Here is a 13,081-nt window from a genome sequence, read left to right on the forward strand (position 1 = left end):
TGGAAGGTGGTGTCTTTGCCTTTCCACCCTCCATCTTCTGAGCTACAACTTTTATACTGAACCCCCTCCTGAGCTGAGGTTTGGCTCCTTTAGAGGGTAATTTTGCTCGCTGGGGAAAGAGGAGACTGAGGATGTCTGGAGCAGGCCTGCCCCATGAGCGCCAGTCCGTGTAAAACAAGACATTGCAAAGGGATTCTTTTGTAGCTGGAGCAACCGCTGCCTGCAGCTGGGCCGTTCATAGACCTTATGGTGAGACCAGAGATCTTTTTCAGATCATCAGACTTCAAAGAATCACAGAGAATTAGAAACTTGGTAAAGTTGGGGTTTTTTTGTTTTTTTTTTTTTGCATTGCACTTTACTTGTTGCCTTATGCACAGATTGGAAAACATAGTAAAGAAAATGAATCCCCTAATCCTTACAAAGCAGGGCACCACTGTTAACTTTTGCGCTGTTAATTTTTGGCACATGTCCTTCTAGTCGTTTTTCGGGCATTTTTAGATAGTTTATATACCATACATAAAAATTGGTATGCCTTTCTCTTTTATTTATTGTAAGCTTTGAGTTCACATGGATTCTAAAGTGAGTGAAGGACTTCGGAGAACTTACCCAATTTCCAAGGGTCTTCGGTATTGACAACCACAAAGAGAAAAAGAAAATAAAAGAACAAATCAGTTTGTACACCGGATATGCCTTTTGCAGTCACAAATACACAGGCATGCACATTTGTGTGCACACACATACCCATGCACACTTTGGACGTCACAGGTAGTGACTACACTGTGAGCAGAATCTGCCACCCCAAAATGCACTGCTTTGGCACACTCATCATTTGAACTAACATTACTTAAGAAAGAGCTGGTACAAGAAGCACACTCTGACCTTAGCTCCCCTGAAAGCAGGAAATAAATCTGCTACATGAAAGGTATCCTCCTGAACCAGGAGAATAGAAAGTGTCCTTATCACCTGCAATAGGGAATTTAGGGCTGATGAGCCTGAGAAAACACATCTTATTACTTCTTCCCTAATTTGCTGCCCCAAGTCCAAACCCCTTTGTCTTATCAATCCTTCCCAAATGTATTGCTTTCTTGTGTAAAAGGTATAGAAGCTGCTTGTTTTGGTCACCTGTTTGAGTCTCAGATTTTTATGGGCTCCTGCATGCACAAAATTAAATTTGTTTTTCTCTTATTAATCTCTCTTACGTCAAGTTAATTATCAAACCAGCCAAAGAACCTAGAAGGGAAGAGGGAGAAGTTTTCCTCTCCTGCAAGCCACTGTGTGACAAAGAGGGAGCTAAATCTCAGCTCATACACGAGCCCCAGAACATTTAGCCTGTGGCCAGCATCATAAATTATCTTCTTCCTTTTATATGTTTGTAATTGGCACAAACCCACGTTTCTATTGTAGCTCTTCTACTCTTACTCGCCTTTAGCATGTACCTAGGTCAAATTTCACCCCCTCACCAAGCTACTTCCTGATTTTTTTTTTTTTTGTAGAAGTCTGAATTTTTTTTTAAATGTGGTAATAAACTTGCTTGCATGAGGTTTATTTTTTTTATCTTACAGATTTTATTTATTTATTTGTCAGAGAGAAAGAGAGTGCACAACAGGGGAAGCTGCAGAGGGAGAAGGAGAAGCAGGCTCCCCACTGAGCAGGGAGCCTGATGTGGGGCTCGATCCAAGGACCCTGGGATCATGACCTGAGCCGAAGGCAGACGCTTAACCCACTGAACCGCCTAGGCACCCCGACCAGAATCATTTCTACACATATATTTATTATTTTTTTTCTGTCAAATCTCTGAGCCAGATTTAGCAGCTTTTTATGAGAATATTGGTCATCAATTTTGTTATGAAAGCAGAATTGGTCAAAGATCATTATTAATAATTATGGAAAATGTATCCTCCCAGAGCTCAGAGCTCCTTAGAGAGATGAGATGACCTCACTTCTTCCAAAGGCCACACAAATTAGTCCGGAAAGGTATATTGTCTGTTAAGTGTTTAATCCTCTAGAACAGATTTCCATCATCTCTGAAATCCTGTGGTTACCCACAAACCTCATGCTAAAGAAGTTCCTCCTCACATCTAACCTAAATGTCCCTTTAGCTATTTTATGAAGTCACAAAGCACTCTCTCTTGCATCTATAGCCTGAAATAAATTTGGCTGTGATAATAAAGTTCAAAGGGAAATTAAATACTTCCTCTCTTCCACCCATTCTGACTATTGATTGTTAAAAAACTCTCGCTACTTCTTTAGACTACTGCCTACCTACATTCCCAAACCAGCTTTCAGAGGATTGATGCCAACTAGGTAGAAGAGATGGCATTATTCATCAAATTCTCAATCCAGCTTATCTAGAGCCCTATGCCTAATTCACCCATAATCATTCATTTATGATCGCTACATCATGATCACTTACTGAAGTCACTGGTCCTAATTTGACATGAATGGAGGGCGTGTTAGGGCACAGGAGATAATTTGATGAGAAAGAATGAGCGAAGTCTAATCATGCAGGAGCTTGAAGGTCAAGTTGAGATCGGATGTGGAAGCAAACGAGCAAACAAGAAAAATGTAGCTTGGACCAATGTATTCAGAGTGAAACTGCTGGGAACTGTGATTTTTGAACTTGTGTTCAGGCTGATCCTGCTTTGCAACCATAAAGTAGATAATAAATATGAACATCTCTAATTGCAAGTGGCTGAAAAACCCAGGGCCTTTACTGTAGGAAGAGTAAAAGTCACAGGGCTGCCCTTTACTCAGTTTCAGTCTGTTCACATCCAAAGCACTCACTCTGCATCTTACCTTTCTGGATCCCTAGGGGTCCAGTTTGTCAGCACCAGGTCTGAGTGGACCAGGATAGGAGGGAGCCCCAAGTTTCTGGAGACTTCAACAAGGGGAAGGGCAAGATTTCTTGGCAGAACCTTTTAGATATAAATCCAGATATATACGATCATGATACGATAGACAGAATATACAGCAGATAGATAAATCCAGATACATATGACTGTGATACAATACGATATGATAGAATATACGACTAGTATATTCTTGAAAGAATGCCACAGAGGAAGTAGTCATGGTTGCCCTCTATTCCAGCAATCCTGTGGTAGAGAAATGACCTGGGCAATAAAACTGATATTATCTGAGTGATCCATAAATACACACCTCACTTTCATATTTTTTTTCTGTTTACAATCTAGTGGATATATTGTTTATAAGTACAAGCTGAAATATATAATAATATTACAAAGCTGGAGCACATACATACAGATATAGCATAAAATGATCTCTGAAAATTGACTACAAAGAAGGGCACCAAATGTTTGACCAAATGTTTGAACATGAACTGGGTTGATGTGTAGTGGGAAAAAAATCTCTATCTCTATCTACTTATCTATAGACAGAGACAACTACATAAATATGTTGATATATCTGTGTGTATAAGAACACAAGCATATTTACACATGTGGGTATGTATGTACACACGTACGTGTGTGTGTGTTTATGTGTCACTCAGGAAGAGGAATGGGGAGGATAGAACACTTCATCCTGTGTGGCAGCCAACTCTGTCCATCACTTCATAAGTCAAACCCAATAATACCTTCAAGTAAGTGACCTCAAGACAGTTCCCTTTCTTTCTTTTTTTTTTTTTTAAGATTTTATTTATTTATTTGACAGAGAGAGACACAGCGAGAGAGGGAACACAAGCACGGGGAATGGGAGAGGGAGAAGCAGGCTTCCGGTGGAGCAGGGAGCCCGATGTGGGGCTCGATCCCAGGACCCTGGGATCATGACCTGAGCCGAAGGCAGATGCTTAACGACTGAGCCACCCAGGCGCCCAAGACAGTTGCCTTTCAACCCCTAAGTTATCTGAGGACCACTCCAAAGAGACTCATCTGCCCACAAGTCCAGAAAAACTATTCAGATCTATGGGAGACCAGAAAGGGTCTCTTATTTGCGGACAAGGCTAAATTAGTTTGGATCCAAAAGAACATTCTCATGCTCCCTATCTCCCACTTCCATTTTTATTTCCCCCTAAGATAAAAGTATCTATTAAAAGAGCCCCACTTCTGCCTTTGCTTTCCCTTAGATTTTTAGATTAGACTTGGGACAGAACTGTTTTTTAGGTGGAAAACAATAAAGAAGTTTAAAGAGTCTTAAAATTCAAACTGAAGTTTAGCTTTCCTTGGGAATCAGGGGATGAGGAGGGCAGTGCAGAAGGGCAGTGTCTATTTCAGTGAAAAGTTAAAAGATGAGACGCAGAGAAAGTCAGGGATGATCTGAGGCCATGGCCAGGGGTTTCCTGTTCACCTGGAAGTGAATGGACACACCTCGTTAGAGACTCCCTCTCCTGTCAGCCTTCTTCACTCCACTCGTTCCCCCATCTAGGATTATGGTTTGGAGAACCCAAGGGGGAGGGGGGCCCAGTGGGATGGTTGGTAGTGTGCCTAGATTCCATACTTTCTTATATCAGGCACACAATTTTTAAAAATAAGATGTCCTAACATTTAAAAACTCTGAAGCAACTCTATACTTTCCTCCTCTCTCATTTCTCAACCTCCCTTCCTTTTCCCATGGGAGTTTCCCGTGTTTACTTGGAAGAAAAGAGGCAGGATCAATCAAGCAAACCAAATAGGCTGGGGCTGCTCAGTAAACATGAAGTACTGGAACAATGTAAACTCCAATTCCTGGAAAAGGGACACTTCTGCAAAATGAGAGGGAGTAGTGCTTTTTACTACTGCTGTCAGTGGAACTCAGAGACTTCACCTTGCAAGGTTCAAGCTGAAACCATAAAATGTTAAGTCACGATTCAGAAGAGATTTAAATACATTATTAAGAGACCAATAATCAGTAGAAAGAAAGGAGTATTAAAAATTTAAAATTAATCTTATTAATGTCAGAGAGTGCCTCTAGGGAAAGAGGTTTGCATTGGTGAATCAGAAGGTCTGAGCATGGCCTTGCATTTTACACTGACTTGCTCTTTGACCTCGGACAAGGACTTTATCTTCTGTAGTCCTCAGCTATCTGTAAAATGGGCATAGTGGAGTTTTACTTACTTTATGGGATTGTGAAAATCAAGAGATAATGTATGTGCAGAGGCAGACAAAATGTGGTAAAAGGTAAGCTATCATTAAGTATTTTATGAGACCTCAGTTCTTACTTTCAAATGCATCTTGAAGCATTATTGCCAGAAAGAAAACAGATGTGAAAGCTAATGAAAGGGAGAAATGGCTACAAGTTCTAAAAAAAAAAAAAAGAAAATTACCTTCTTAGGGAAAAAAATTCTTTCATTGAAGTGGGCCACTTGTCCTTCCTTCAATGGATAGCCAGAGAAAAGAACAAGAAAGGACTTATCTTCCAGAAAAACAGTGGGGGGCCAAGCAGGGAGCGCATTCCAGGAACAGCCCACCTGCCGGACTGCAAGGCGGGCATCTACTTGCCCCGTACCTTTTCCGGCTGTGTCTCTCCTCTCTGCCAGACGTAGCCCATGGTCATGAAGCTCAGGACCAAGTGGGCCAGGCGCTGTTCCCGGTAACTCTTGAGGAACCGGCAGTCCAGCAGGGGCATCTGTTCAAGACAATATGCACACATTATCAGCTGCAGGGCTGAGGATGGGCACAGGGGTTCTCTGACTGGAAGGGCTCGTCAGGTGTAGGGAACAGGTTATATTTTTGTGGAGGAACGAAGAGCCTCCGTGCACACCCATTCTCCCCCTGATCTGAGGACCCTGCAGTATGGAGGGATTCCGGGCAACATTGTTCAGGATGTACCGAACCACTCCACCCAAGCTCCCTTATGGCCCCCGTGGTTGTGCCAACCGCTGGTCGCCTCCACCGAACTGACAGATTGGTTAGAGCGTTCTCGTACAATGAATTCCCGAGACCGGGATCGTTTACTTCACGGAGCGTACCGTGGCAACTTTTATAGCCCTACCTATCAAGGCAGCTCTGCTTCCTTGACATCCTGTAACCCCGGTAACAAGCCTGTGCAGCGGGCCTGACTCCGCTTAATTCCGAAGTAAAAGGAGGCCCAGTGGAGTTGGGAATTTGACCAAATCCCTAGGCATTAGGGCATTAGCCGAGCTGGGCCAAAGGGTTGTGCAGTCCCTGTTTGAACTCTTCCGATGACCCTGGCTGGGTGTTTTCACCTCTCCATGCCCTTTTCCCCGTGGAAATGTGTCACCTGGAAGTTTACTGATGGCGTCCTCACGAAAGCCACACCTTTCACAGAAGTTAATTATTGACAGCCCTGCCTAAAGAACAATGGGTTTCTCACTTTTGCCTGGAACAGCCTTGCCTGTCTTGGTTGACACCAACAAGGAGCTCCAGCTTCCTGGCACGCCCCCTCCCCACCTCTGCTCCCCTCCTTCCTCCCATGGCTGGCCCAGCTCTAGACACAGCCTCATCCAGATCTTCCCCTCTCCGGGGTCCTTAAGTGCCGCAAAAGGTGGTGGCGGACGTCTTGTGTATCCTTTTAAGCTCCAGGCACCCCCGAGCAGCCTCAGACCCGCTGCTCCTCCCGCCTGGGCTCCCTCCCGGCAGCTCGCGGAGTCCTCCCTCTGCTCTCCGCTAGAGGGCAGCTTTCCGCGTCTGTCCGCCCCTCGCAACTGCGTGTTTATTCCTCCTAAAAATTGGCTCTGATAGAATCGCAAATGCAACGTGCTCTAGGCTTCCGTGCTTGCGTGTGTGTATGGGGTGAAGGGGGGCGGGGTGGTGGCCGCTGAAATGTTGCATTTCAACAGGAAGCAGCCTGAAAATTCTAATAGTTATTGAGTACTTGTTATAAGGCTCCTAACTAAAGTGTTTACTAGGCAGGATGCTAAAAACTTCCCACGCCAGATGGTGTTCCATCTTCCCGCCAAATCCACAGGACAAAACAGTCAGAGAGGGTAGGTATTGGGTCACAGACCTGGGAGGGACTGAGCCAGGGTGTTACTTAAGTTCTACTGATCACTGTCCTGCTTTCTCAAGTTAGCACTCCCTGATAAAAATATGAGAGCCACACTTGTAATTTCAAATTTTCTAGCAGTGACATAAAAAAAAAATACTAAAAAGAAACATGAAATTCGTTTTAATAACATATTTTTCTATGTCAGTATATCCACAATATTATCAACACATGGTCAGTATAAAAATTTTGAGATATTGTGTTCTTTTTATAGTAAGTCTTCAAAATCCAGTGAGTGGCTTATTAATTTGTCTTAACCACATTTCAGACGTTCAATAGCCATAAGCCCCTCTTGGCTACCTCTAATGCAGCCTTAAGGGAAAGGAACAAAGTCTGAGTTGGAAATGTGGCTCTTGGTTAGAGGTTTTCTTGGAAATTTCTTGCACATTCCAGAGTCCCTGGACTCTCCCTTCCAAGCAAACACAAATAATTAAAAATGAAAAAAAATATATTTAGAAAAAAAATAAACAGCAACAACAAATACTCTTCTTCGTAGTGGAAGTTTTTTCTACAAAAAACGATGAAATGGTTAGGGGAAGAATGAGTCATAAACTTAATGTTTTCCTCAATTTAAAGCAATCAACTTATGGGGCACATGGGTGGCTCAGTCGGTTAAGCGGCTGCCTTTGGCTCAGGTCATGATCCTGGGGTCCTAGGATTGAGCCCCACATCCGGCTCCCTGCTCAGCGGAGAGCCTGCTTCTCCCTCTCCCTCTGCCTGCCACTCTGCCCACCTGTGCTCTCTATCAAATAAATAAATAAATCTTAAAAAAAAAATAATCAACTTGTTTTCATATTTGTGTTTTAAGATGGAAAGAAAATACAGAAGTTGTAAAATGCAATCTCATTACAGTTATAATTTTCATTTTCCTGATTATTAATAAAGGTTAGCATCTTTCATATGTCACTTGGTCAGTCATGTTTGCTATTTTGCAAAATGTTCATGTTTACTGCACCTTTTTTTTTTTTTTAACTTGGTTGTTTGTCTTTCTGTTTTATTTCCAGAACTTTGTATATTCAGGATACAAATTTTTTTCTCAGTTATATATGTGATAACGTCATCTTTCAGTTTATGGCTTGGCTTTTCATTTTCTTTATGGTCTATTTTGATGAATGCAGGTTCTATTTTAATAAAGTGAGGTCTATCAGAAAAATATCCCAATTTTAGTCATTAGGAAATCTTCCTTAGTCCAAGTACATATTCTTTTAAATTCTCTTCTATAACTTTTACATTTTTGTCTTTTACATATAAATTCTTAACCCATCTGGAATGAATTTATTTTTGTTTATGATAAAAGTAGCCAATCCAGTGGTCCTCTCTGTTTATTGCTGGCCCCATATCATCTGATTTTAATTTTTGTAGTTTTGTATTATGTCATGATAACTGATAAGGCAAATCTTCTCACCTTGCTGTTGTTAAATATACATATATTTGTTAATTTACTATGTAAGATGGCATGATAAACTAAACATTATCTTACTTTCACAACTTCCACATCTTTTTTTTTTAACATCTTGTTAAAAATAAATATAGAATTTTAACTCCATCATCATGTTAATGCACTTTGGCCACAATACTATGTCCATACACACACATGCATGCACAAATTATTTTAGAAATTCCTTCTTATTTCACAGACACATTAGTAGTGATTACTAAGAATTAACTGTACACCCCCCCCCCAAAAATTGACCATATATTTCATTAATTTCATTGTTTGGGGATGTTTCTTAAATACTCATTTTTCATCTTTCCTGAGTCCTTTATTCTGATTTAGATTCAGGATGCTAGAATAATTTTTGAACATTTGAGACAAAGTGCTTGGATAGTATATTTTCTTATTTCTTGATTTGACTGATAATTTACTTTTTTTAGTTCTTATGGATGGTTAATAAAATCTGGGTTCTAAATACCTTTTCCTAAAATTTTATTAATATTCATACATTATCTTTAAAAAATATCAGTATAGACAGACATATATTTATTTTATACTTTGGATTATAACCCAATGCTACTTTATTTACTTGCTTGCTATATTGTTCTATATGGGCCACTGGGGGCTCTTTCAGGTTTGTTTCTGTGTCCCATTTGACATGTCCCAACCTTTAGTGTTTGTTAGCATTCCTTTACTTTCCAGCAGTGCAAGATGTTTCATCTTGTATTTGCCCTGTCCCAAGTTTATAATCAGCCTTTTCTCCAAGGAGCCCTAGTTCTTTTTATTGGAGAAGGGTTATTTGTCCTGACACTGGGCTTGCCCATTGCTCCTGGGAGCCACCGCTCCTAGGTCTTCACAGGGGACAAAGCTAGGAACTGTGTCGTGTGCATGTGTGTCCACACATATTACATATATCCATATCCATATAATATTGATTTATCCACATATGTTTATCTATTTACCCACATATGTAATGCTAAGCATGACTTTATACTCATGTCTCCAACTCTAATCCAGGGCCACAGGTTGATTCTAGCCTTCCCCTCTGGCCAATTTATAACTTTCATCTCTGGCAGCAAAGTATCATCCACCACCCAACCCCCAGAAAAAACAGTTTCCCAACTAGAGTATAGTGATTCTGTGCAATTCCTCTTGAGTTTGGCCATACAGATTGCAGCCACAGCATCGTTTCCCACCTGCTTAGATCAGCTCCTTTCTCTCCGCTCCCTCCTGCGAAGTTGTCATACATCTGGAACACAGTTACGCTTGTTTGTCATAGTCTGCATTCCATCCCAAGATTCCCCCCCAGTTTCGATTAATTTTTTTTTAATTTGCATACAATTCTCTCTTTGTGATATACAATTCTATGGGTTTTGCCACCACCTGAGTACCCCACAGAACAGTTCTAACATCCTAAAACTCCTCCTGCAGTAGTCAACCACCCACTTCTTCCTCCTCAGTCCTTGGTAACCACTGATCTGTTTTTGGCTTACACTTTCGTCTTTTTGAGAATGCCATTTGAACGGGATTATACAATACACAGTCTTTTGAGTCTGACATGTTTCATTTAGCAAAATACATTTTTGACACTGAATAGCATTCCATTGTGTGGATATAACTCGGTGTCTCATCCAGTCAGGGATGTTATAACAAAGTACCACAGACTAGGTAGCTTATAAACAGTGGACATTTAATTCTTACAATTTTGGAGGCTGGAAGAGCAAGATCAGGGTGGGGTGCCAGCATGACTGGGTTCTGGGGAGGGTCCTCTGCTGGGTTGCACACAGCTGTCTTCCTGTTGTAACCTCACATTATAGCTAAGGAGGGCCAGATACACTCAGGAGCCACTTTTATAAGCACACTAATCCTCCTTATGAGGGTTCCATGCTCATGACCTAGTTACATTCTGTGTTGGTCAGTTTAATGTGTCGACTTGACCAGGCTAAGGGATGCCCAGATAACTGGCAAAACATTATTTCTGGGTATGTCTCTGAGGGGGTGTTTTTGTTTTTTTGTTTTTTAAAGATTTTTATTTATTTATTTGAGAGAGAGAGAACACATGAGAGGGGATAGGGTCAGAGGACGAAGCAGACTCCCTGCTGAGCAGGGAACCCGATGCGGGACTCGATCCCGGGACTCCAGGATCATGACCTGAGCCGAAGGCAGTCGCCTAACCAACTGAGCCACCCAGGCGCCCCTGAGGGGGTGTTTTTGGAAGAGAATAGCATTTGAACAGTAAGCTGAGTAAAGAACATCGTGCTTAGCGATTTGGGTGGGCATCATCCATTCCATTAGAGCCTGGATAAAACAAAAAAGTGGAGGAAGGATGAATTTTCTGTCTGCTTATGCTGAGACATCGGTGCTCTTGGGGCTTGGTGCTTGGACCTTCGGACTCAGGCTGAGATGCACACTGTTGGCTTCCTTGGCTCTCAGCTTTCCTTGGCCCCTAACTTGCAGGTTGCAGCCTCCATAGTCATGTGGGCCCGTCCTTCCTACTAAATCTTTTTCTCTATGTCTCTCTATATCCTATTGCTTCTATTTCTCTAGAGAACCCTGACTGAATCACCTCCTCAAAGCCCCACCCTTTAATCCCATCACATTGGGGATTAGGAATTCAAAATCTGTGTTTGGGGGCAATAAAAACGTTCCATCCACATACTCAGTTTGACTATTCTCCTGTTGAGAGGCAAGCTGGTTATTTCCAGTTTGGGGGATTATGAATAAAGCTGCTATAAACAGTCACATACAAGCTTTTCCACGCACATCAATTTCCAGTTGACTTGGGTAAATACTTAGGAATGTGATTGCTGGGTCTTATGGAAAGTCTATATTCAACTTCCTAAGAATCTGCCAAACCATCTTCCAAAGTAGCTGTACTATATTTTGCATTCCCACCAGCAAAATGAATGAGTGTCTCTTTTGGTACATATCGCCATCAGCACTTGGTAATGCTGAATTTTTTTTTTTTTAATTTTAGTTGCTCAAAGACGTGTTAAATTGTCTCTTAATACTTATTATTATAAATAATCCCATTACTCCATAAGTAAACTAGTTTTGTTTTTTATTGTTTCCTGATTAAAACTTGCGAAGTTTTCTTCTTATTCTAGAAAATTTGAAATTTCACAAGGATATCTGTATGTGTCCCCCGCACCCCCATTGTCTTTCTGATAAAATACTCAAATCTTTCATAAGATCTGAAAAACTTTGTTCTTACATGCTTGAAGCTTTGTTTTTTCTCCACCTACACCTCTCTGCTTTGGGAAATTCGATTTAGTAGAATTTGGGTCATCCATTTCTCCTTTTCACATACTTTATTTTCCTGAGAGTTGGCGTTTCTTTAATTTTTGCTTTATACTTTATGAAAAGCGTGTCCTTTTTCTATAACCAATGTTTCTCTGATTTATTTGAGTTTATATTGAGTGTTTTGCTTGCTTATTTCTTTGCTCCCCCATTAGTTCCTTTTATGTACAATTTCACCTATTTTTATGAAGTAATACACTGGAGACATTAATTAAAATTTTAAAAACATTGATCCCATCAGAGCCATTAGTTGTGAATGTCCAGTCCCTTCCTACTGTGTTTTGACTTATTCCTTCTCTTCATATTATATGGTAATTTGATGTTATTGATTCATGTTCAGGAATGGTGGTCAGTTCTATCAGAACTAGTAGCTATTAAAGCATCCCTTAAAAAATAAAAAAATAAAAAAATAAAGCATACCTTAATCATGTTCCCAGAATGCTGCTGAATCTTTTCTTGTGCAGCTTCCTGTGAACAGGTCAATTGCCTGTAGTGTTCTGTGGGGGTGGAGTGGAGAAAGGGGATTCTTTCTGGAATAAGATGGATGTGCCTAAACCAATAAGCAAGTTTTGTTTGTTTGTTGGTTGGTTTTTTACCAAAATATGGATAGGTTTCCTGGAGCTTTCTAAGAGCAAGGTGGCTTGCCTGGAGGTACTTTAAGATCAAAAATGTAAATGCAATTATTGTGTTGTTTGTGCCAAGTAAAGGACTCAAGAGAACAATTTTTTAGTCTGTAGCTCCATGTATGGTCCTGGAAGCCATAATATTTGCTTTTCATGACTGATTTCCAATTGATTCAGTCTCAGCCTGTGCTGGTGACATCTTTTTTTTTTTTTTTTTTTTAAGTAATCTCCACACCCAATGTGGGGCTCGAAACTACAACCCCAAGATGAAGAGTTGCATGCTCTACCTACTGAGACTGCCACGTGCCCAGTGAAGTCTTAAAAGTGGTTTCATGTAGTTAGATGTTTTATAAGTAATTGGAAATGTAATGACTGGCCACGACTGTTGTAATAGTTTCCTAGGACCACCTCAACAAATGAAGACCAACTCAGAAGCTTAAAACAGTAGAACTGTATTCTCTCACAATTCTGGGCAATGGAAGTCTGAGATTAAGGTGTTTATAAGGTTGGTTCCTTCTGAAGTTTCTAAGGGACATTCCATTCCATGTCCACTTCCCAGGTTCTGGTGATTACGAGAAACTCTTGGCACACTTTGGCTTTTAGATGATCCGTCTCTCCTATCTCTTGCCTCTGTCTTCACATGGTGTTCTTCTCTGTGTATCTGTGTGTCTGTGTCCACATTTCCTTCTTCTTATAAAGACACCAGTCATATTGAATTAGAATGCAACCTAATATAGTATGACCTCAGTTACCTTGATTACATCTGCCAAGACCCTATTTC

The 13,081-nt window shown here is 40.9% G+C and overlaps 1 protein-coding gene across 1 annotated transcript in view; it reads right to left on the bottom strand.

Annotated features, from left to right (window-relative positions):
* The window catches only part of IDO2 (indoleamine 2,3-dioxygenase 2), a 59,181-nt gene that overhangs the window by 25,736 nt on the left and 20,364 nt on the right, over positions 1-13,081 (bottom strand). Inside the window, exons 3-5 of the mRNA XM_035003982.1 lie at positions 5,443-5,562; positions 2,797-2,915; positions 607-621 (exon numbers count right to left, since the gene is read on the bottom strand). Coding sequence (XP_034859873.1) covers positions 607-621; positions 2,797-2,915; positions 5,443-5,562 — 254 coding nt within the window. The remainder of the gene's footprint in view (positions 1-606; positions 622-2,796; positions 2,916-5,442; positions 5,563-13,081) is intronic.

The sequence above is a fragment of the Mirounga leonina genome, unplaced genomic scaffold (assembly GCF_011800145.1).
Source record: "Mirounga leonina isolate KUSES-001 unplaced genomic scaffold, KU_Mleo_1.0 Mir_128, whole genome shotgun sequence".
Taxonomy (NCBI): Eukaryota; Metazoa; Chordata; class Mammalia; order Carnivora; family Phocidae; genus Mirounga; species Mirounga leonina.